This window comes from Pseudorasbora parva, chromosome 2, assembly GCF_024679245.1.
Source record: "Pseudorasbora parva isolate DD20220531a chromosome 2, ASM2467924v1, whole genome shotgun sequence".
Lineage (NCBI taxonomy): Eukaryota > Metazoa > Chordata > Actinopteri > Cypriniformes > Gobionidae > Pseudorasbora > Pseudorasbora parva.
The window spans coordinates 61,277,253-61,301,641 of NC_090173.1; the positions used below are offsets into that span (position 1 = coordinate 61,277,253).

The following is a 24,389-nucleotide window of genomic DNA, read 5'->3' on the forward strand; positions in this document are numbered from 1 at the left end:
TATAAGTATGTATCATCTTCTCATATATGTGTATTTATTGTGTGTAATTAACCAATTGTAAATAAATACTACAAATTAATCACTTTGTCATTTATCGAAAAAATACAATCATACAAGAATAGTACAGATTATTGTATATATCGCTGAAGCCCATACAAAATGTTTTGTGCTAAACATACACATTTATTAGAGGAAAGTCACAGGCTTTTGAGGTTGCGGTCAAACCAGAGATAAGTACTTTGACATTATTTTGTTTATTAATTAGAGTAAATAAATTTTGAATATTTTAATCCCTGAATTATGTTTATTATATACTTTTTAAATGTTTTACACATTATTCATGTCCATGAAAAGCACACTGCTAAAAAGAGAAACTTCAGGAAATTGTCTTGAAAAATTGGATAAGCATCAAATTTACATGCTTACCCATCATAAACCTCTTAAAGATAATTCATAAATGACTGTAATAACTTCTTAATGATATATTGTAGGCTACATGAGCAAATTATCTAAAAAATGATTTTTAAAATTGACAAAATAAGGCACATCATAGTCTATCTACATGTCTATACTGTATGTGTGCTATATTAATGTGTGTATATTATATTTAACTATCCATATTTAGTTGTTCGTTCGTGAGACAACGAAAGATTGTCAAAAACACTTTGAAATGACTTCCCATCAGCACCAAGAGCCGTTGCAACTTCCTCCCATGCTTTCTCCTTCACTTGTAAGTCTTTATACAGCAAATTGTTTGGATCATAGAGAACTTTTTGTTTCTCGACCTCCACGATGAGACGAGTGTCGTCCATTGCTGTCTTTCAGGTGCACACTGCCTGTGACACCACGTGCTTTTTTTTATTGTTTCTGTTTTATGCCAGCATAGAATATATACATATAATATATATAATTTAATATCATAATATATAATTTAAATCATATTTAATATAAGCTAAACTGGCATAAATTATTTAAAATTAGTTTTGTAGTTCAGGCAAAAAAAAACTTATGGCAGTGACTTCGGTTTTTGTGTAGAACTCTTTTTTTTCTTCCACAGCGCCGGATGTCATGGTGACTGAGAAACACACGCAACACTTCACTAAATTATTTCATGGTTAAATGTGTTATTTTTCATGTTAACCAGGTTAATTTTGATCAGAACAATGTACTGTGGCTTTAATTCATCGTGAGCAACTCGTCAAAAATAGAGCCGGCGCCGAAACGATCACGGCACTGCCGCTTCTGCTCTGCTCCTGCTCCGCGCCGCTGCGCCGCCTCTGCTGCCGGTGTGCGCCGGAAAAAATACGCGCTGCTTACGCGTGCAGTGTGAAGCCGGCGTTAAAGTCATTTTTGCCGCACACACCGTTGCGCTCGTGCGGACGGGCAGTTTGATAAATGCAAGTAAATTCATCAGTTCAATCTTTGTGTGCTGAAAAGGCTCATAAGTTCCTGTAGAGATAGCGATACACATTCTCCTTTTTTTGCCAAATAAATGAAAAGCATGTCATCAATGTCTTCTCTCTTTCTGAATCAAAATCTCACCGAGCTTTCCTCAGAGATGGTCAAGTTCAGTTTGTGCATGATTACATGATATGTAACTTTTTTTACTGCTGTATCCTAAATTGTTGATAATTAAGATATATATCATATGATGAAGTACATTTCTGGAGTGTTAACGATTAAAAGAAAAAAACAAAAACAAGAACCGAACTGTGGATTTTGTGAACCGTGCCACCCCTAATATGCAACTCATCTGTTGCAGTTTTCATCCATTTTATTTATTGTTTTTGGTCGTTTAGTTAATTTATTGTAGATGTTTAAAATGTTTTCACTGTTAAATAGTCTTTAGAAATAAAAGTTTATTGATCATTGAAAAATGTACCTGCATTATTATGCCATTATCATTATTTTAGATGAAAATGGTCTCAGAACGACAATATTATCGTTTATCCCAATAATTTATTGGCCAATTTATCATCCAGCTAAATTTGTTATCGTGACAGGCCTAGTCTTAACTAAACCTTGATGTGGTATCACAATTGAAATAATACTCTTATAATAATCTCTTTTAATAATGATTAAATTTGGTTAAAAATAATAATATTTTTTTTAAATAAAACTTCTGACTTTCTTTTCTTCCACAGAAAGATCTTCATGAAAACATTTGAAGACCACGCAAGAAGAGCAGGTTCAGCCGCAGACTGGTTCATCCCATGAGGACAGGTTCAGTTCTGAAGCGGAAGTGTTGAAGAAGTTTATGTGATGTGAGTTGTAAGACTTGAACTAATGTTAGCAAATGAGACTTTATTGTAATGTATTAACTAACATGAACTAACAATGAGCAATACATTATTACAGTATTTAGTAAACTTTATTAAACGGTTAGTTCATCCAAAAATAAAAATTGTCCATTAACTCCTCTCCCTAATGTCGCTCCACACCCGTAAGACCTCCGTTCATCTTCACACACAGTTTAAGATATTTTATATTTAGTCCGAGAGCGTGTGCAAGTGTATGCACACTATACTGTCCATGTCCAGAAAGGGAATAAAAACATCATCACAGTAGTCCATATGAGACATCAGTTAAAGCTACACTGTGTAACTTTTTTAGTTTATTCTTAGCTAAAAACACTTAGTTCTTTCAAAAATATATGTGCTCATTAATGTATATTTACTTCTTTCAAGTAATAAAGTATTCTCGTAAGTTTATAATATACCATTGAAAACACATACGGGTGAGGGGTTCGAATGCCGGTCGCCATGTTGCTCCTCCATCTTGAAAGTACATTAGCCAAAGAGGGACACACCCGTAAATTCAAGCTTCGCCTTTCACGTTTTAACACTCGATGACACTGTGCTGAATGTGAAGAGGGGGATTGCTTGAGACTGCAATTTGAAAACCTGAAAGCCTTTTTGAAAGTCTTTTGCTGATGAAGGATCACTCTTATTCTCGAGGATATGTATTAGAGTCGCCAAGGAAGCAAAAAAGAGAATTAAGATGGCAACGTAATAGTTTCCTAAAGTAACCTCATCACTTGAAGGAGCACTCATGGACGAGGTCGAACTGGAAGCCATGTTAATCTTGGACTAAATCGTAGGAGTTAAAACGAAATCAGAATTGAGAAGAACAGACACTATTATTCACTGGCTGGTCATAAACCTTTACACCGCTAGATGGGGGAAAATATCACACAGTGAGGCTTTAAAGTGTCTCTTGAAGCATCGGAAATACATTTTGGTCCAAAAATAACAAAAACTACGACTTTATTCAGCATTGTCTTCTCTTCCGCGTTTGTTTTTAATCCTCAAATAAAGATTCAAACCTGCAATAAATTTCATCCTTGAACTAAAATAACTGCATTTAATAATTTGAACTCAATTATCTAAAAAAAAAATAAAAAAAAAGTTATAGTAGTACAGCCAAGAATTACAACAAACCTTCCGCTTATGTCGGAAGCTGCTCTCATCTATTACCACAAATTCGCTTCTTCCACCCACATGAGTTTATTCCTTGCTTTCAGTCTTTTCATTGAAAGGATGCAGACTTTCCTCATTTTTTTGCCATTCTGCTCAATGGTCTACTGCTTTCAGCAATACCATCAGCAATTAAGTCAATCTGCCTTAGCCTGAGCCCTTGTGAAAACCTGATGAAGATATGATTAGTTAGTTCTCACTTGATAAACAATATTAGATATATATCTGGCATCTATACACAAAGACTGGCCATCACACAGATAGATAGATAGATAGATAGATAGATAGATAGATAGATAGATAGATAGATAGATAGATAGATAGATAGATAGATAGATAGATAGATAGATAGATAGACAGACAAACAGAGATAGATAGATAGATAGATAGATAGATAGATAGATAGATAGATAGATAGATAGACAAGACAGGCAGACAGATAGATAGATAGATAGATAGATAGATAGATAGATAGATAGATAGATAGATAGATAGATAGATAGATAGATAGATAGACAGACAAACAGAGATAGATAGATAGATAGATAGATAGATAGATAGATAGATAGATAGATAGATAGACAAGACAGGCAGACAGATAGATAGATAGATAGATAGATAGATAGATAGATAGATAGATAGATAGATAGATAGACAGACAAACAGAGATAGATAGATAGATAGATAGATAGATAGATAGATAGATAGATAGATAGATAGATAGATAGATAGATAGATAGATAGATAGATAGATAGACAAGACAGGCAGACAGATAGATAGATAGATAGATAGATAGATAGATAGATAGATAGATAGATAGATAGATAGATAGATAGATAGATAGATAGACAGACAAACAGAGATAGATAGATAGATAGATAGATAGATAGATAGATAGATAGATAGATAGATAGATAGATAGATAGATAGACAGACAAACAGAGATAGATAGATAGATAGATAGATAGATAGATAGATAGATAGATAGATAGATAGATAGATAGATAGATAGATAGATAGACAAGACAGGCAGACAGATAGATAGATAGATAGATAGATAGATAGATAGATAGATAGATAGATAGATAGATAGATAGATAGATAGACAAGACAGGCAGATAGATAGATAGATAGATAGATAGATAGATAGATAGATAGATAGATAGATAGATAGATAGATAGATAGATAGATAGATAGATAGATAGATAGATAGATAGATAGATAGATAGATAGATAGATAGATAGACAAGACAGGCAGACAGATAGATAGATAGATAGATAGCCTAGAATTCTCAAAAACAGATCTTGTCTTAATAGTGTGATGACAGGTTCTTCTAGGATGTCTTGAACTTTTAAAGTTCCTGTGATTAAAAAAGGTTCGTATTTTATACATTTGCAGAAGTAACCCCACAGCCCTGATAAGAAAGATAGGACACTTTCATATCATAGCGCCGTTAAAGCATCAATTACATACCATGAGTAGTAGTCACTTTTACTGGAGGTAGATTTGAACTTCATGTTTCTCTTGCAGCGAAGACACCTCAACCTCTTCCTCTGGTTTTTCTTCTGAAGCCACTTAATCAACTTTAATGTTTTCCTTTTTGAGTGTCTTCCTTCAACATGGTGAAGTAACTTTCTTGATAAAGACATGGTATCTTGAAAAGGAAAAACAAATTAAAATAAAATATATAATAATTGAAATCCTTAAAGTATCTTTCCTTTTTTTTCTCCAGTTGTATTACTGGGTAATTCTTGAGCACTTAATCAGGCAATATAGTGCAATATAATGTGTACAGATGCAAGAAAAAGTATGTGAAGCGCTTGCACATACAAAATTGACCAAAAATGTAAAAATAATACTGTCCCTGATGATCCGTGTGTGTGTGTGTGTGTTTGTGTGTGTGTGTGTGTGTGTGTGTGTGTGTGTGTGTGTGTGTGTGTGTGTGTGTGTGTGTGTGTGTGTGTGTGTGTGTGTGTGTGTGTGTGTGTGTGTGTGTGTGTGTGTAACCCAGCAAACCTGTCAACAGAAAGTCTTGTCTTGTTCTCTCAGACGGAGAGTTAGACCGAGAAAGCCAGAGAAGAGAAGAGCAGAAGAAGATGAAGAGATGATGAAGTGATGATAAGAGCAGAGCTTATTGGATAATCTTAGCTGTGTACGTTTCATTGCTCTGACTTCATCTAGATGTTTCAATACTTTGTCTGAATGTTACACTGCGTCTAACCAGTGCGATTCCCACAAGTGTTATTATACCAAGAGCAAAACTATGGAGAATCACTGCCTCACATCATCATCATCCTGCGACGATAAAACATTTCTCTGATCTCATTACATTCAACAACAATAGAACATATAGTCAGAAAAATATTAAAACGTAAAAGGACAAATTAAATGTATTTTCATCAATACAATCAGCTCCAAGTTTCGTCATATTTTCTTATTTGTATCTATTTTTCTATGTAGATTTCTATGCACTTACATGATTTTAGACGCAGCTTTGAAAAGGACTTTTATTTTGGTCTCCGTGTGTGACATCATCAAGCTGCGTCGCGCTCCTGCATCTGTTGTGATTCTGCTGGAGAAAGGTTTGTGTTTTAAGCGTTAAGTGGTGTATTAATAGATGTAACGATGCATTGCTTTATCTAACATACATCAGCGTTGTGTGATTAAAGTAACACAATAAACGCGCGTGTAACATGAATTCAGTCTCTGGCGAGTGACGAGACTTACGAGTCAATTGAACCGATTGATTCACAACAAATGATTCAGTGATTCGAAGCGCTCTGTTATCTCGATTTCTACAAATCATTAAATAACTAAACTACCTAATATATCAAGGATCTGCATAATTTGCATTATTTTTTTTATAGTGTTAGTAGTTCTGAGTATTTGTCTAATCAGGTCATTTAGGTCCATTAACTCTTTGACTGATAACTGGCAAAAATAGAATTCATGACAATACAATATCTTTCACAGAAATATGACAAATGAATTTAAGATAACTGACCAAATAATAATAAGTAATGATTCAAAACAATGTCTAAAAAAATGATTGTCTTTGGCAGGGGTGTCAAACTCATTGTGGTCTGGGGGCGCATAAACCTTAATCTGATGTCAAGGGGATCGGACCAGTGAACTTATAGCAAAATTACATAGAACTAACAATAAGTCAGCTTTTTTCTTTGTGTTAGTCAAAAGAAGTAAATTATAAAAATCTTTATATTAAATGAATTGTCCTTTTACAAAATATATTATGAACAAACCAACAAGTAGTATGTGCAATTTCAAAAACACTATTATTCAGATTTACAAATACATTTTGCATAAAAATTATCACAGTTATTGTACAAAGTCACAAAACATTTAGTCACAGTTTTGTGGAACTTAAAAACACTGTCCTGCATGTTAACATAAATCAAATATCAAAATATAGAAATGATTTAAAATCCATTTTCCTCTTCTGGGAAACAGTTCTGAACACATGAATTGACTTGCATCTATATCAATATCAGGCATCATGTCCTGAGCGGCAGCCAATTTCAGAATCTCATTTAGGTGCTTATGCTTCGAGCGCAGCTTCGTTTTATTACTGAGAAAACTTCACAAACATGCACAACATTTTGCAGCCAGTGCTGTTAATTTAGGATAGCCTGGCAGGAGATACTGATAAAAGGTGTCCAAGCCCACAGAAGCAAATTTGTCCTTCAATTCTTCATCACACTGCAAATCAATTATTTCAAGTTGCATGTCAACGAGCACATCAGAAGCGCTGACTGTAAATGGTGAGCGAAAAACTGCGAATTCTGTCTTGAGTTCGCCAAAGACCTGAAATCGTTTCTCAAACTCTCTCAGCAACCCGGAAATCTTGTCTCCGTACTGTCTCAGGTCAGGATTAACACTTGCTGCGCACACATCTCTGCGCATAATAAATCTCTGCGCACACATCTCTGACGCGAATAAATCGCGCGAAGTTGGGCGCGTGAACAATTTGAATCCATTCGCGCGTGAAATTCGCTTCATTCGCGTGTGACATTCACTACACAACAGACGCGAATTCGCATCATGGGAGGGGTTTCTGCCAGGCAGCGGCAGTCGGACTATCCGAGTTAAGGCTGCTCTCACCGGGGTTGATGAGCGCTGAGCTCCGGTGATCGCCTGGGTCTCACACCTCCGAAAACACCAGATCAAATTTTCAAATAGGAGCTCTCTTAATAAATAAATAACATATTTGAGCTTTAAACAACTACATTCTCGCCTGAAAAACTATTAAAAGTACATTTTGTGACACAATAGAGTAGTATTTTTAAATTACTCTGGCCTCGGGGTTCCCCTATGGGTTTCCCATCCGTCACTTCACCACGTGACAGCACTATGCAGGCTCCTCATTGGTTAACGCGGCGCGAATATCCACCAAAGTTTCAACTTGAGCGGTTCGCGCGAATCACGCGTTCAAAACGCTCAATTTGCGTGATCATTGCCGCTTCATTCGCGCGAATCGTGCCGCAGAATGCCTATTCGCGTCTGCATTGAATTAACATCTAAATCACTCATTCGCGTGCGGTGTGAACGCAGCATTAGACAGGGAAATGAGCAGGGTCACCGCTTGCCATCTGCGTCTCCCATAACGTGAGCTTTAACTTGAATGCACGCATGCTGTCATAATACTGTCACAATTTTTCGTCCTTTTGTTCAGATTATTCAAGTGCTCTGTAATATCAACCATAAATGCAAAGTCCTGCAGCCATAGTGGGCAGTTCCTTAACAGGTTTACCTTTTCCCTCCATAAAATGTCCGATTTTCCCCACGTAGCTCAAAGAAGCGATTTACAGTGAAATTAACAGTTCGGACAACCACCTCCATGATGTGATCCATTTTTAACAACTTGCAGCATAACGCCTCCTAATGCAAAATGCAATGAAATGTCCAAAAATCCCCCATGTGCAGCTTGTATTTTCTCTCTGAACTGTCACAACACCTGCCTTTTTCCCGATCATTGACGGCGCTATCAGTAGCCATGCTTGCGTCGCGAGACCAGTCCGCCCCGACTCTGTCCAGCGCTCCCACGACGGTGCGGAAAATGTCCTCAGCTGTTGTGGTATCGGTCATAGGCACCAACTCTAGAAACTCCTCTGTGACAGTCAAAGTATGGTCAACTCCACGAATGAATATGGCCAGTTGAGCGACATCCGTAACATCAGCTCTCTCATCAATAGCAACAGAAAATGCCAGAAATGACTGCACTTTGCGTTTCAGTTGGCTGTCAAAATCTGCCGATAGTTCCGAAATCCTGTCTGCCACGGTATTTCTCGTTAAGCTAATATTGGCAAAAGTTTCTCAGGACACACATTTTCGGCAGCCTTCATCATGCAATTTTTGACGAACTCCCCCTCCCCTTTGATGCTAATGCGATTTCCCTAGCAATTAGGCAGCTGGCTTTCACCGCAGCATCACTGGCCTCTCGGCTCCGGGTGAATACAGATTGATGTTTCCTCAGACCCACCAACATTTCATTTACCTTCTACAACTGTTGTGTTTTTCGCCATTCAGAGTTTCATAGTGGCGCCGAATATTATATTCCTTAAGCACCGAAACTTGCTGCATGCTCTGTGAACATATAGGAAGAGGTCCATTTTTCTTGAAAAATCCAACACACTGTGTCCACTTTTCTCTTTTTTGACAAAGACATTTTGACGATGAGGGTGAAAAATCCAACACTTTTCAACAAAAAAAGCAACCAAACGGCACTCAGACCGTGAAGATCTGCTCAACGCTATCTCACTCACGACCAATTCGTATGTGTTTTCAGAGGTGGCTAATTCGTATTATTTTTTTTTAATTGAACAAATATAAAAGCAAATAATAACAATTCAAAAAACGATTTAACAACAGCAACATCAACAAAAACAATTATAATTCGTACGAATTATTGACCGGTAGGTTTAGGGGCGGGGTTCCCCCCGGGCCGGACCGAACCCCCTAGCGGGCCGTACGTTTAACACCACTGGTCTTTGGTGTGCGTGACACGTGTAAATAAAAAAGGAGTGAGAGAGCTGTTTAAAAACCAAACACCGCGTCAAAAGGACTTGCGTGTCAAAATTAGATCATCGAAGAGGTGTTTTATTAATATCAAACTGCATCTAAGAATAAAATTGATACACCACCAAGTTGATTAAATAAATGGATAGCAAAATATTCCACAGAGCAGTTATTTTGAATAATTAAAAGCCTCCAAACATTTGTTTTTTAAATAAACTTGATTTAATCAATGATAAATGCAGTATCCAATCGATTAGATCTCTTGGTTTAAATCTCTACTCCTCCATCTAAATTAGTTTGGGTTAAGATTCCCTCATTTGAGTGGGAATATATTTTGGGATTTTCTTAGAAATTGTGGAATTGTGTAATAAATAAAACCAAAGAAGTGTCATTTAACACATCAGAACATATCCTAAAAAACACATTAGATTTGAGATTTCTAAGTGTTCAAATGAAATGCAGTCTAGTTTTAAATCTGTTTTACTTCATTCAAATGAATATGATTTCTAAAACAAATATATATATATATATATATATATATATATATATATATATATATATATATATATATTTGTTTTAGAAATCATGGACAATCAATCAATCAAAAAAATCAAAACACAATTTTGCTCATTTTCAACAAAGTCTGAAATTAATTTAACATGTTTGTGATGCGCTTTAATTTTTTATTCAACTTTTATTGTTTCTATTTATAGCAATTGTTTTGTTTCAATTTATACTTTCAGAATGTGAAAATGTGTAAAGAAACTTGCTGTTGAACTCTGCCATTATGAAAGTTTAATAATAATATATAAACTATCACTCTCTTGCCAGTGCTGTGACTAGGAGAGATTTAGTGTGGATTTATTTTTCTTTCTTTGAATTATTCTCATCTTAAACAGGACAAACACACTGAAAAACTCTCTGAGAAGCGACTGAGAGCCACGTGACACACTATTATAAAGATGGAGTTTATTAAAGAGGAGACCGAAGACGTGAAGATTGAAGAAACATTCAGAGTGAAACAAGAAGAAACTGAGGAACAAACAGGTTGGGTTCATTCTCAAAGCTCAATTTTGTCCCCCTGACCCGTCTCTGATGGACTCCTCTAGACCCTTGAAGGTGTGCTGTGGTATTTGGCACCAAGATGTTAGCAGTAGATCCTTTAAGTCCTGTAAGTTGCGAAGTGGGCCTCCATAGATCGGACTTCCGATGCTCGATTGGATTGAGATCTGGGGAATTTGGAGGTCGAGTCAACGCCTCAAACACGTTGTTGTGCTTCTCAAACCATTCCTGAAGCATTTGTGCTTTGTGTCAGGAGCATTATCCTGCTGGAAGAGCCACAGCCACCAGAATACCGTTTCCATCAAAGGCTGAACATCAGGGGTCTCAAACTCAACCTATCTGGGGGCCGCTAGAGGTAGACTCGGGGTCAAGTGTTCCACAAAAAGGAGCACAACTGATCCAATCTTCTCAATCTTTATTATTAACGCTTCTGAACATGAGCTGTTCTTCTGAATTTGATTTGACGATTCTTGTCCTTCTGAACATGAATGAGCTAGTTTTTTTTTAAATATAGTCTATAGAAATTAAAATTATTATGTAATATGTAGGGGTGTAACGATTCGGTTTAACTTCGATTTGACTGAAATAAATCAGTCACACTGATTTAAAATTTTGGCTAAAAAGTTACTGAATTGATTTCAAATCACTGAATCGTTTCGGATCATATCGTTCTAAATGAACCAATATCGTCGTTAAATCATATCGACAACCTTAAAGGTCCCGTTCTTCGCGATTCCATCTTTCAATCTTTAGTTAATGTGTAATGTTGCTGTTAGAGCATAAATAATAACTGTAAAATTATAAAGCTCAAAGTTCAATGCCAAGCGAGATATTTTATTTAACAGAAGTTCCCTTTCAAAGCCTACAGCGAGCGGCCGGTTTGGACTACACCGCTGCACTTCCTGCTGTAATGACGGCACTAAAACCTTAGTTGACGAACCCTCCGCCCACAAGAACACGCAAATTCGGGGGCGTTGTCCTTTTGCTCTCGCAGGTCGAGAATAGGAAGCGTTGTTTTTGTAGAGTGTGTTTGTCGTCATGCCATTGAAACTGTTATTTTCATCCCGGAGTCAAATCACCTTTGTTTGGCCTTCCCACGGACGCTGTACGTAGAGATCAATGGCTACAGTTTATGGTTAACTCGGTTCCGGAAAATTATAATCACAATTTAAAACTATGTGCAGCACATTTTGCTGAGGACAGCTTCCTCAATCTCAATCAGTTTAATGCCGGATTCGCAGAAAGATTATTCTTAAAAGATGACGCAGTTCCCTCTTTGTCTGGAGCACAACTGATCCAATCTTCTCAATCTTTATTATTAACGCTTCTGAACATGAGCTGTTCTTCTGAATTTAATTTGACGATTCTTGTCCTTCTGAACATGAATGAGCAATTTTTTTTTTAAATATAGTCTATAGAAATTAAATTATTATGTAATATGTAGGGGTGTAACGATTCGTTTTAACAATGATTCGATTCGGTTGAAATAAAACTTTCACACTGATTTAAATTTTTGGCTAAAAAGTTACTGAATTGATTTCAAGTCACTGAATCGTTTCGGATCATATCGTTCTAAATGAACCAATATCGTCCTTAAATCGTATCGACAACCTCAAATCGTGATACGAATCGAATCGTTGTTAAACGAATCGTTACACCCCTAGTAATAATGAATTTTAATTTAATTTAAAATAGACTAATTCGAAGCAAGGCCGTAACTAGGTCAAACAGAACAGGGGGAAATAATCTTTTTGAGACTGTTTTGCAAACAATATGTACATTAATTTGTGTCAAATAGATTATTAGTCCTGAGTTTTTACGCATTAGTGAATAAATACATAAATAGAGTTCCCTAGTGGTCTAGTGATAGTTTTTGTTAACCGTCTCAAAGGTTCTGGGTTCTAATCCGCTCTCATATAATTGTTTTCCTTCTTCATTCAAATCAAAGATGCTCATCAGTGATTGTATATTAAGAGTTGGGACACGTTTGTGTGCATTTTTTTTATGATTACAAAGGAAAGAATTGAATCTCTCCGCAACGGCATTAAGCGATAGATTGATTTAGCCTATTTTGATTTGATTGGCCATCTCAATCATTTTGACATTGACGAGCGCCATTAGACATTCGTTTCGACTGTCTGATCAGCCTCACATTCTGTTCCTGTCAATCAGCCGCACTAACATGTCAAATGGGGGCCACACAATCATCCCATGGGCCGTGAGTTTGAGACCCATGGTGAATAGGGTCTGCAACATTGCTTAGGTAGGTGGAGCGTGTCAAAGTAACATCCACATGGATGGAGGACCCAAGGTTTCCCAGCAGAACATTGCCCAAAGCATCACACTCATAGAAGCTTTGCAACTGGGTAAATGTGTGTCAACGCCAGCTCCATCGCTTAGAGAGTTTGTTACTTGAAGATTTTAAAGTGTCTTCCAGAGAGGATGGTACTGTATTTAAATGATCAAGAAGGGAAGTTCAGGTAGAAGTGCAGGTGTTAAAGGGGGGGGCTGAAATAGAGTAGTATTGCATCCTTCATATCTCCGATAAGTCTTTAGTTTTACTATATTTATAAAAGAAAGACAGAAAAAAACTAGCAGCTGGAGGCGTATAGTGTGGGCGGGGCTGAAGAATCACGAGTCAATGCAGCTATTGCATTGAATTGGAAAGAAAGGTGATCTAAGCAATTTTAAACGTGGCATGGTTGTTGGTGCCAGACAGGCCAGTCTGAGTATTTCACAATCTGCTAAATTACTGGGATTTCACGCACAACCATTTCTAGGGTTTACAAAGAATGGTGTGAAAAGGGAAGAGCATCCAGTATGCAGCAGTCCTGTGGGAGAAAATGCTTTGTTGATGCTAGAGGTCAGAGGAGAATGGGCCGACTGATTCAAGCTGATAGAAGAGCAACTTTGACTGATATAACCACTCGTTACAACCGAGGTATGCAGCTAAGCATTTGTGAAGCCGGTTGTAGGCGGATGGGCTACAACATTTACCTGAACATTCAGTATTGTGCACACAGTATATAGTATGTAGTATATAGCACACAGGAGGTGAGGGAGATTTGGGGGGGAAAGAAGTGCAGCATTGCTCTGGTGTCTAGGGGGTTAAACTGGTGTTAATTTGAATTTGTCTCTTTTTGTCTTAGATCTGATGGCCCTGAACGAGGAGAGTGAAGTACTGAATGAAATGGAAGAGAAAGATCAATATAAGAATCAAAATGATTTAATAACAAGAGAAAAAACTTTTAGTTGCTCACAGCCTGAAAAGACTTTGTCACGAAAAAAGGCTGAATGTAAGGGAACTAGAAGTAATTTCATCTGCCAACAGTGTGGAAAGAGATTTGCAAAAAAAGCAAACCTTAACAGACACATGACACTTCACTCTGGGAAGCAACTCTACACATGCCTTCAATGTGGAAAGAGTTTAACTCAAAAACAACACTTTGTAGACCACATAAGAATCCACACTGGAGAGAAACCATTCACCTGCCAACAGTGTGGAAGGAGTTTCAGCCGAAAAGGAAGCCTTAACAGGCACATGAAAATTCACTCTGGAGAGAAGCCCTACACCTGCCAACAGTGTGGAAAGAGTTTTCCGGAAAAGGGAGTCCTTAACAGGCACATGAAAATTCATACTGGAGAGAAGCCTTACACCTGCCAATACTGTGGAAGAAGTTTCAACCTGAAAGGAAACCTTAATTACCACATGAGAATTCACAGTGGAGAGCAGCTTTTCACATGCCAACACTGTGGAAAGAGTTTTGACCAACATGAACACTTTCAAGTTCACATGAGAGTTCACAGTGGAGAGAAATCCTACACATGCCCTCAGTGTGGAAAGAGTTTTGCTAAAAAATCAAACTTTAACAGACACTTGAGACTTCACTCTGGGGGGCAACTCTACACATGCCCTCAGTGTGGAAAGAGTTTGAATCAAAAACAACACTTTGTAGACCACATAAGAATCCACACTGGAGAGAAACCGTTCACCTGCCAACAGTGTGGAAAGAGTTTGAATCAAAAACAACACTTTGTAGACCACATAAGAATCCACACTGGAGAGAAACCGTTCACCTGCCAACAGTGTGGAAAGAGTTTCAACCGAAAAGGAAGCTTTGACAGGCACATGAAAATTCACAATGGAGAAAACCCGTTTACATGTGGACATTGTGGGAAAAGTTTTAGGTATAAAAAAGCCCTGGAGTACCACATGAGTATTCATGTATGAGAGAACTGGCTTTATACTGTATGTCATCACTGTGGAATTGATTTCAAAGACCGAAAGCGCCTCATGTTTGAGAGGTGGTATAACGGTATAATCATTTCCAGGGCTTGACATTAACTTTTTTGCTCACCAGCCACATGACTAGTGGTTTTCCAAAGTTACTAGCCACTCAGCATTTTCACTGGCCACAATTTTGGAGTTTGGAAATTACATTTTATATGATTAAAGTTGACTTTGGCATGCCTAAATTACTTGATTTTGAGTCATTTTACTTCATTTTGAAGATTTAAAACCCTTTCAAACTTTCACATGCCGAGTGAGATAGCCTACTCTATGTTAAATTAAGCTTCGCTACACTGAAGCTACCCCCCTATAGGAAATGTAGCAAGCTAAGCTACAGTAACTTGGCAAAAGTAGTTTACTACATCTAAGCTAGCTTTTATTTATTTAATTTTACATTGAACCAACTTCATTCCAATCAACGCTATCTCTGTGATCAATAAAATTCGATAGACAAAAAAGCAGATAGACATGCATACTTTTTCAGTTAGGCTATTCAAAAATTGTCGAACTCGATTTGGCAACAAAAACATGTGATCCATAATATTAACAAAACCAGGTGTTGAGAGTGTGTGTATGCTCATCTGTAGCCTATGTGTATGATATGCGTTTGCATTTATGCTCAATTTAGACTTGGGCACTTTAGCAGGAAACTAAGTTAATTTACAACTCAACTCAGATCAGCTCAAAGTAAGCTACAGTAGCAAAAGAATTAAGACCTGCTCCAAATAGTACCAACATGGCAAAAAACAAAACGTGCCTATATTTGTGTGTGTGTGTGTGTGTTCTCCATGGAAAAGTTTCATTCATTCATATCAAGAGGTGGCCAGGCTGGACCCCGATGCTTTTAAAAAGAGGTGTTTATTCAAGAGACACAACAGATTCTTTTAAAACTTGAAGACGATTTTTCTTTTGGTGAAACAGCAAACTGAGCGCTCGGTAAACAAACGTCAACTACTAGATAGTGCGCGTATCCGGTACACGCGACGAACCCGTCTTTCCGCGCTCATTGCCAAAGGAGTCCTTTGAAAGGCTCGCGCGCATCTGTGCGTGAGGCAGAAAGGAACGTAGAAAGGGAAGTATATCCGCGACTTGGCAGTTGGTTTCCAATTTGAGCTTGATCTTCAGAAATGTAGCGATGCTACTGCCCAACACTGACAAGGAGAACTGATTGTGCGTGTGACAGAGCTTCTGCACGCTTTTGTTGTCATTCAGCGCGATTTCCGCCTATCCCTCCTTCACTTACTGCAAGTTGATCGATAAAGAATTGTAAGACAATTCTAATTTTGTGATACGACGGTCTTCGCATTTCATTTGGCTGTAGGCTGAAATTATATTCAACCCGCCAAAGTGGCTAGTGGGAGTGGCTGCCTTACCCGCCACAGCTGAAATCTACCCGCATTTGGCGGATTGACGAGTGTTAATGTCAAGCCCTGATCATTTCACCATCAAAGGGAAGTGTTATTAGACAGGAAACTAGAACGATTGCAAAATGAACATAAATATTTGCCTTTTTGTTATTTTACTTAAAGATTTAAAACTCAAGCATCAGTTTTATCACTATTTTACAAAAATATTAATACATTGATAATAATTTAAATTTTTTTTTAAATTTTAATTAGTTTATTTTTGTCAGGATTGCACAGGAATCATACAGTGGTTTTACTAATATTCCACAAAAGAGGGAGTATGCTTATTCAGTCTCTGTTTAAATTGGAGTCACAGGACAACACACAATTCTGGGGCTTTAGCTCATATCTTTATTTCACATTTCCTTAGAAAGAATGATAATTTCTATAATTTTTCCACCATCTGCGGCGCTTACGCAAGCGGCAGAAGTTATTTCTCAACTTTTCAAGTGTCAGCGCAGGCGTCATCCAATCAGAACGCTGTATGCAAATATCCTACAGCATACGCTAGCCAATTGCGTTCATTACTGCTCAAATAGTGAACCATCCAGACGCAGCTCCCGGACTAGAACGTGATATTCTCCCTGCTGTCGGCGCTTTTTCAGGAGTGAAGGTACTCAACAGCTTCGAGCACCTGTGCAGTGCACTGACAACAACTACACGAGCAATCGCATTCGCACAAACAAACAAATCGGCATCCATTTCGTCTCACAGACTAGTTGTCATAAAAAGGCGTTTTTTTTTTTTTTTTGTGTGTTGTGGTCCATGTGGCAAATAAGTTAATGTGATTGGCCGTTGTCACTATAACGATCGCGTCAGCACCAAGCTTCAGCCACGCCCTCCGTCAAGCGTTAACGCCTATGCCCCGTGTGAATGCGGCGTTACTCTTGGACTGTGGGGCTTAATAAGCTCAGCTAGGTATTCTGTTGCCATTCCGGAAAGTGCTTTGAAAACATATCAAAATCTTATAATGTATCCTAAGTTGTTCTGGTAGCCATCCCAAAATAAACAACACGGGAGTAACATTATCTAATTTCCTAGCATTCATTAAAAACTTTGCAGCAGCAAGCGAGAAACATGTTTATGATAAGTCCCAACATAAAGAGCACTACAATAATCTAGATGGGAAAAAACTTTGTCCAGGTCCCTGGCTGGAAAATACATCTTTATCTGAAGATCAGATACGAGTTCTTTACTTGATCATGGAGATAGATCTTCCATGTGCCTAAATTATCGTTTACCATCTTGCTTCAAGCTGAGTTACCAAAAATAATTACCAAAATGTTCTGCCATCCACAACTTTACTTCCTACAGACAGGGAAACCAGGTTTTATAACCGGTATTTTAAGAAGGATGGAGGGATGTGTCCCATTTTGGATCTGCAGGTTCTGAATAAGTCTGTTGTGCAGTTAAAATTGAGACATATTGTGCCACAAATCAGAATTGGTTCATCACAATAGATCTCAAAGGATGCATATTTTCTAGGGATGCACCGAAATACAAATACTTGGCCGAAACTAGGCATGTGCCGATTTTCGTTAATGCGATATATCACTATAATGAAATATCGTAAATAATAATTTATTAACAATTTTTTTTTTATGATGCACTCAAGAATACTTTGCCCATCAACCTTATACATGTTGTATTCTGCATCAAAGTGACGGACACGCGCTCAGATGTAAACAAGCCTCACGTGCGTTTTCACATGACTGAAGTGGCGCTCAGTGACAGCAGAGGGCGCTGATGGAACAGCAGAATGGAGCGGTTACCCTGGAAACCCCGCAAACAAAAGTAACCGCTAGTGAAGAAGTTTTTAAAACAGCCATTCGTTTTTGTAATCTCAATGTTGTTCATCACAGGCTCAGCACCAAATACTTAATACTTAAAGACTTAATAGGCTATTTATTTTCAAACTTAAACATTATGTTTTAATCTGGACTACAACATAATAATAATATAATAATAAATAATAAACTTTATTTTATATAGCGCCTTTAAATGTTACATCTCAAAGCACTTTACATAAAAATATGAATTGAAAAATACACATAACATTGCAGGCAGTAAAAAAAAAAAAAAAATCAACAAAGTAGACAAATGATTCGCATAAAATCTATCCTAAAATAATATGTTTTAAGTGATGATTTAAAAACAATAAGGGATTCTGCATTCCTAATCTCAGAGGGCAGGGAATTCCACAATTTAGGAGCCAAAGAAGAAAAAGCCCGATCACCCATAGTTTTCAACCGTGCTGTTTGGACAGTTAAAAGACCAGCTTCAGAGGAGCATAGACCACGTGTTGGCGTATAGAGGGTTAAAAGCTCACACAAATATTGAGGGGCCAAAGTATTCAAGTCCTTATATGTGAGCATTAGGAATTTTAAAATCAATACGAAAACTAACAGGAAGCCAGTGCAATTTTTCCAGGATTGGAGTGATGTGCTCCCTTGCACTGGTCCTAGTTAGAATTCTAGCAGCTGAATTTTGTACCAACTTTAATTTGCTCAGGGTAGCTTTAGAAACTCCAGCCAGCAATGCATTACAGTAATCAATGCGCGAAAAAACAAAGGTGTTGATTTTCTGCCACAGAGAAAGTCAACATGGGACGTAATTTTGCAATGTTTTTCAGATGAAAAAATGATGCTTTGACTGTGTTACGAACCTGATGGTCAAATGTGAGTTGGCATCAAATATCACCCCCAGATTTTTCAGTTTAGTTTGAAATTGTAAAGCAGAGCCATCCACACTAAAGGTTATGGACTCTGCTTTACGCAACTGATGAGGTGAACCAATAAGCATTATTTCAGTTTTGTCACTGTTTAGACAGAGAACATTTTCAGACATCCATTTTCTAATCTCAAAGCAAAACATTGAGAAAGAAAAGACACAGCCATATTGACATCAGGTTTTGAATGTATATAAATCTGAGTGTCATCGGCATAAAAGTGAAAGTTAAGACCAAGAGTTCGTAAAAGTTGGCCAAGTGGAAAGATGTAAATATTAAAAAGTAAAGGGCCCAAAACTGATCCCTGGGGGACACCCGAGTGCACTACACCGACCTCAGACCTGCAATCACCAATCACAACAAACTGCCTGCGATCAGAAAGGTAGGACCTAAACCACTGTAATGCAGTTTCAGAAACTCAAAAGACAGTCTGTAAATGGGTGATTAAAATGGAATGATCTATAGTGTCAAAAGCAGCACTAAGATCAAGAAAAATCAGTAAAGACAGACGACCAGAATCAGAAGCCATTAGTGACCTTAACTAACGCTGTTTCAGTACTGTGGAGTTTGCGGAATCCAGACTGTAGTGGCTCAAAAAGGTCATTGGATGAAAGATGAGAAAGCAGTTGAGAAGCCACGGTTTGTTCAAAAATTTTGGCGAGGAATGGAAGAGATTGAGATGGGACGAAAATGATTCAGATGATCAGAATCCAAATGGTGTCTGTTTTTGGTACAGGGGTGACAGCAGCAGTTTTAAGTGCTGCTGGCACGATACCAGTGCACAGAGAGTTATTAATGATTCTCAAAACAACAGGAGAGAGGGAATCAAAACATGATTTAAAAAGACAAGATGGAATAGGATCAACTCTGGAAGTTGAGGCTTTCAGTTTTGAAACCAAAGTAGAAAGAGACTAGGAGTCGTGAATAGCAAAGTTAGAGAGAGAAACACCAGAAAATGCAGAAAAGAAATGGATTGTGATTTCAATGGAGCCAGCGTGTCAAGGCCAGACAAGAGAACAGAATTCAGCACAGAAACGTTATCATCCAGATCATCAGAAAGAGAAACACAACTTAAAGAAGAGTCAATAAAGTCTGAAAAATCACTGGGCTCAATAGATCTCCACTTGCGATAGTTAATGATATGAGAAGATACAAGTCCGAGGTTGACAACTGAGACACAAATGCACCATTGGTAATCACAAGGTCTAAAATGTGGCCTTTGTCATGTGTGGGACAGTCCACGAGCTGGTTAAGTTCAAAGCACTCCAAAATGGACAAAAAGCCTTTTGTTGTTGTGGAGTCTTTTATATCCATATGGATGTTGAAATCTCCCAGGAGAAGAACTCTTTCAAACCTGAGGCAAAGAAAAGACAACATATCTGATAATTCAGATAAGAAGTCTTTATTTGCCCTAGGAGGCCTGTAGACTGTAGCCACTGCAGTAGAGAGGGACGCAGAAACACTCAAAGCAAGACATTCAAATGAGTCTGTTTTGGGGACAGACACGGGACACATGTTGAACTGTTGACTGTGCAACACAATGATACCCCCACCTCTACCAGAGGTACGCGGGAGATCAAATAATCCATAGCCAGCCGGAGTCAGTTCGTTAAAAAGAAGACCATCAGATTCTTTGTGCCATGTTTCAGTTAAACAGACAAGGTCGAGCTTGTGTTCTAAAATAATGTCAAATAAAATAACGGCTTTGTTGTTGACAGAGCGCGCGTTAAACAGTGCTGATTTCAGCAGATGCGGGTGAGCAGATGAATCCGAAGCAACCTCCGCACGCCTGAGTGCCGATGAGTTATAAAAATTAACCCCTGTAGGTCTTAACTGCAGTCTATGGGGTTTGCACAGAAATCGCAGGTAGGCGACAGCTTTCGATATTGAGCATAAAAAACTACACCTTGAAGAGCGATGTATGTAACGCTTATGTCCCAGTATTCCAAGATTACTGCAGAGAGCACGTATGTCACTCGTGACATCTAAATGTCCGTTCAGGTTCAACAACTGGCGAGCAGTGTACCTGAGAGCCATTCGGGGAGGATCCACACCAACAGCAGCCCCACAGCGGTGTAAACAGTGTACGTCCTGGGCCAGGCAACAGTAGAGTATATTCCAGTATACCACACTCAGAGATAAAAGTGTGGCAATTTTAAATGAATGTTCGCAGAGGGGTTCAATACCTTTCTACAGGACGTCAGACCTGGATATAAATAGACCCCAAAATAAAGATTTACATAAACACCAACTACGCCACCCCGAGTGATCTCATTCCCGGGGAACAATCCTTAATAATTGAGCAAAGCTCACAGGTTCGTTACGGCTGAGTCAGGTATCAGACATGGGTTGAGTACAAAAAGATAACTTTATTTAAAACCCATTAAACTATTTCAACACACAAACACTAATCAAAAAAGAACAAAAAAATACCACTTCAGAATTGGAGGTGAACACTCCCAAGCAGGATGAACACAGCGATCATACGTGCACACTCACACCACAGCACACCTCACTGTGAACACGGCACTCAGGAATGGAAACCCACCACCACAACACAGGAAGATGCTAGTCATCTGCAGCTAGCTGCCTCAATTCTGAAGGGGAAAATGACTGGTGACAGTTAAATGGCTGACTGTTTATTGCAAGCCATTCATGGCTTTGAGTCACTTTTGTTACTCACGAGTGTTGAGTTTCACTAAAAGTCGAAGCACCACGTCACAGGCCCAGAACGGCGGGTCAGCTGATCCTGTACCACTGAAAATGCTACAGACATGCACATGTAAAAAAAGAATGAAACGCTATGGTGCAGCGAACCCCTCAAACTGCAACAGACGAGTGGATACGCCGATTTAACCCAGCCGTGGATCGCGCACTCGCTCCCCTCATGTCCCAAGAGCAATGGAAATCAGTATAAAAGTTCCGATGATGTAAAGCAGAGCAGAAACGCAGAATTCAAACGACCGTTTGGATAAGACCAAAAGCCCACTGCAACGTCCTTTGCACGTTGACCTAAACCTGTTGTTTAAGACAGCATAAGACAGGTTTAACAACCAAGCCCCCAACATTGATACAGTTAAACCAAAAACCCAAGCCTACCTGTTATTTGGCGACTCATAACACAGAAAATGCGGGTTGCACGGGTTTCCATAGAAACGGCTGTTGCCGAAGGCATCCCGAAAAGCTCCTCAGTCCACCCTTTAACGAAATAAAACCCTGAAACCCTGTATGCTGGCCAAACAAAACAGATCACAACGCAATCTCGGACAGCAGTTCCTACCTCTCAGACGTTCACACATGCCCCGCCGGAAGTACGGTGGCTCGCTCACAAACGTGGAGGAAGACGCACACACATAGCGTCATTGTGACCACTCTTATATGCTACCAAATAAGGAGACTCCTCCTACCAACAACGTGCATACTGCTACAAAAGCAATAATCCAGCATGCGATGCATAATTCCACATCACGAACGAATAAAATGACATTGGCTCATAAAAAGAAACTACTAAAAACGGGAGAGGAGCGGCAACCAAACGCGCCAGCGTGCCCTTTCAACCAGAAGTCAGGATGGTTGTGTAACCATCAACCAAGGGGGTAATCTAGCATTTGGAAAGCGTTCCACCCATAGGGGCGGCCATTGCTAACCAAGCCATCACCTGCTGTTAGCATTACATTGACTCCCATTCATTTTTGAGTCACTTTGACAGTGAATAACTTTACATCTGAGGCGTTTAAAGACTCCATTTGTCCATTGTTTATTTCTAAAGAAACACGACAATGCATAAAAGGCTCCGTTACCTTGTATCTTACACTATCGCCCCGTATAAGCTGTTTTTGTAAAAATAGGCTAACGATTGCGTCAGTCTATAGCCCTATTCGGACTGGATTAGTTTAACATGGGGACGTGGGGGTAAAGTAATTATTACCAGAGGTTCTCAGTGATTTTAGTCACAAAATGTCACAAAAATGTCAGTAAAGATTACTGATACTTTTACCTTCTGTAAAAAGGTCTGGAAAAATGACCTCGGGTAATACTAATCCCGTTCGAATAGACCAGCTGTAAAAATGTACGGTAAAATTCCGTCATTTCCTGTTTAAAAGTTAAAAAAGCGCATTTTGCGACCTTGGAGGCGCTTGAAGCATTCGGTTGCGTTGTAGGTGGTGGGACAAATCTGTGGAAAATGTCCAGTATTTTCCGCATATCATTTAAAGCAAAAAGAAGATCAAAAGCACTTATTAGAGGCACAACACATTTTAGCTCTAGGAAAGTGTCTATTACCAACACAATCCAATCAGAATCGTTAGACTGGACCTAACTGTTTATTAAAACACATATATATTGGAGACGGAGTTCAGACTGGCGCTCAGCTCAGGTTGTGTGTTTGCTCACGTGATAACGGTAACGTCATACGCACATGACGTCAAGGAGGTGCGTAAAGCGAGTTACTCCTCCCACTTCTGCTAGTTTTACTGAGATGTCTTATCCCGTGCGAATTGGCCATTAATATTACAGAAGTCCTGAGGTAAAATGACTTTACCCCCATGTCCCCATGTTAATCTAATCCCGTCCGAATAGGGCTTAATAGGCAGTCGGGGGGATGTGGAGACATAAAGTCTGATAAAGTCAAGGGGGAAGAATGGGGAGAAGCCCATAGTGAGCCAAAAGCAACGGGAGAAAATATTTAAACAACATGATTCAGATTTTTCTTTCCACAACTACTAGAAGACCTACAGCTGTCAGACAGGAGGCTCACGTCACATCTACGTCCTCAAGCTCAGTCTGAGCCGGCGCAGTTCGCTCAGCCATCAGGAAGTGAGTGCCTCTGTTTGGTCTCATTTTCCACCGTTGAAGTCAACGGGATAGCTCTGCCCATTTCTTTTACTGTCTATGCCATCAACATGCCCTAATGATTAGATTTTTTTGGATTATTTGTCCAAAAGACATACGACTTCATTAGTTAACGTGTTAATTCATTATTACCAAACTGACAATGAAAAATACTTATAAAGAATTTATTATTCTAAGTAATGTTAATTTCTTAGTTACTGTTTAATAAGAAAATAACTTTTTGAATGGACCTAAGATAAACCTAACAATGATCAGTATTTCTTAACTAACATTACCAAAAACATTATACTTTCTGTAACAAATGTAGCTATTGCTCAATCTTAGTTAATGCATTAAATAATGAGCCCTTATATTAATTTGTTACCTGTTGTTCTTTACAGCCTAATTATTTTGCACTTTAATCTGATTAATCTGTTTGAAAATTGTACTTTTACAGCTATGAAAAAAATTACCACTTAACATTGATTTCTCTTAATTTTTTCCAGAGCTGTATATATTTTTGGTGCATTGTATTATTGTATTTAAACTAGGGCCGGGAC

The 24,389-nt window shown here is 38.4% G+C and overlaps 1 protein-coding gene across 2 annotated transcripts; it reads left to right on the top strand.

Annotated features, from left to right (window-relative positions):
- The first annotated feature begins 6,025 nt into the window (after positions 1-6,025).
- On the top strand, positions 6,026-15,040 carry LOC137047910 (gastrula zinc finger protein XlCGF57.1-like). 2 transcript variants are annotated; one of them, XM_067425845.1, is made up of 2 exons: positions 6,026-6,061; positions 13,724-15,040. In XM_067425845.1, exon 2 carries the CDS (start codon positions 13,729-13,731, stop codon positions 14,803-14,805), a length of 1,077 nt encoding a protein of 358 aa, XP_067281946.1. In that variant the 5' UTR covers positions 6,026-6,061; positions 13,724-13,728; the 3' UTR covers positions 14,806-15,040. The 2 variants fall into 2 exon arrangements, with proteins under 2 accessions (XP_067281946.1, XP_067281939.1); XM_067425838.1 differs by lacking the exon at positions 6,026-6,061 and adding an exon at positions 10,422-10,559.
- Positions 15,041-24,389: the final 9,349 nt, after the last annotated feature.

Bases quoted from the DNA above. Each gene is read 5' to 3' on its own strand.
- LOC137047910 (XM_067425838.1), top strand. From the start codon at position 10,475: ATGGAGTTTATTAAAGAGGAGACCGAAGACGTGAAGATTGAAGAAACA. The intron at 10,560-13,723 runs GTTGGGTTCATT...TTTTTGTCTTAG, and splicing joins AGAAACTGAGGAACAAACAG to ATCTGATGGCCCTGAACGAG.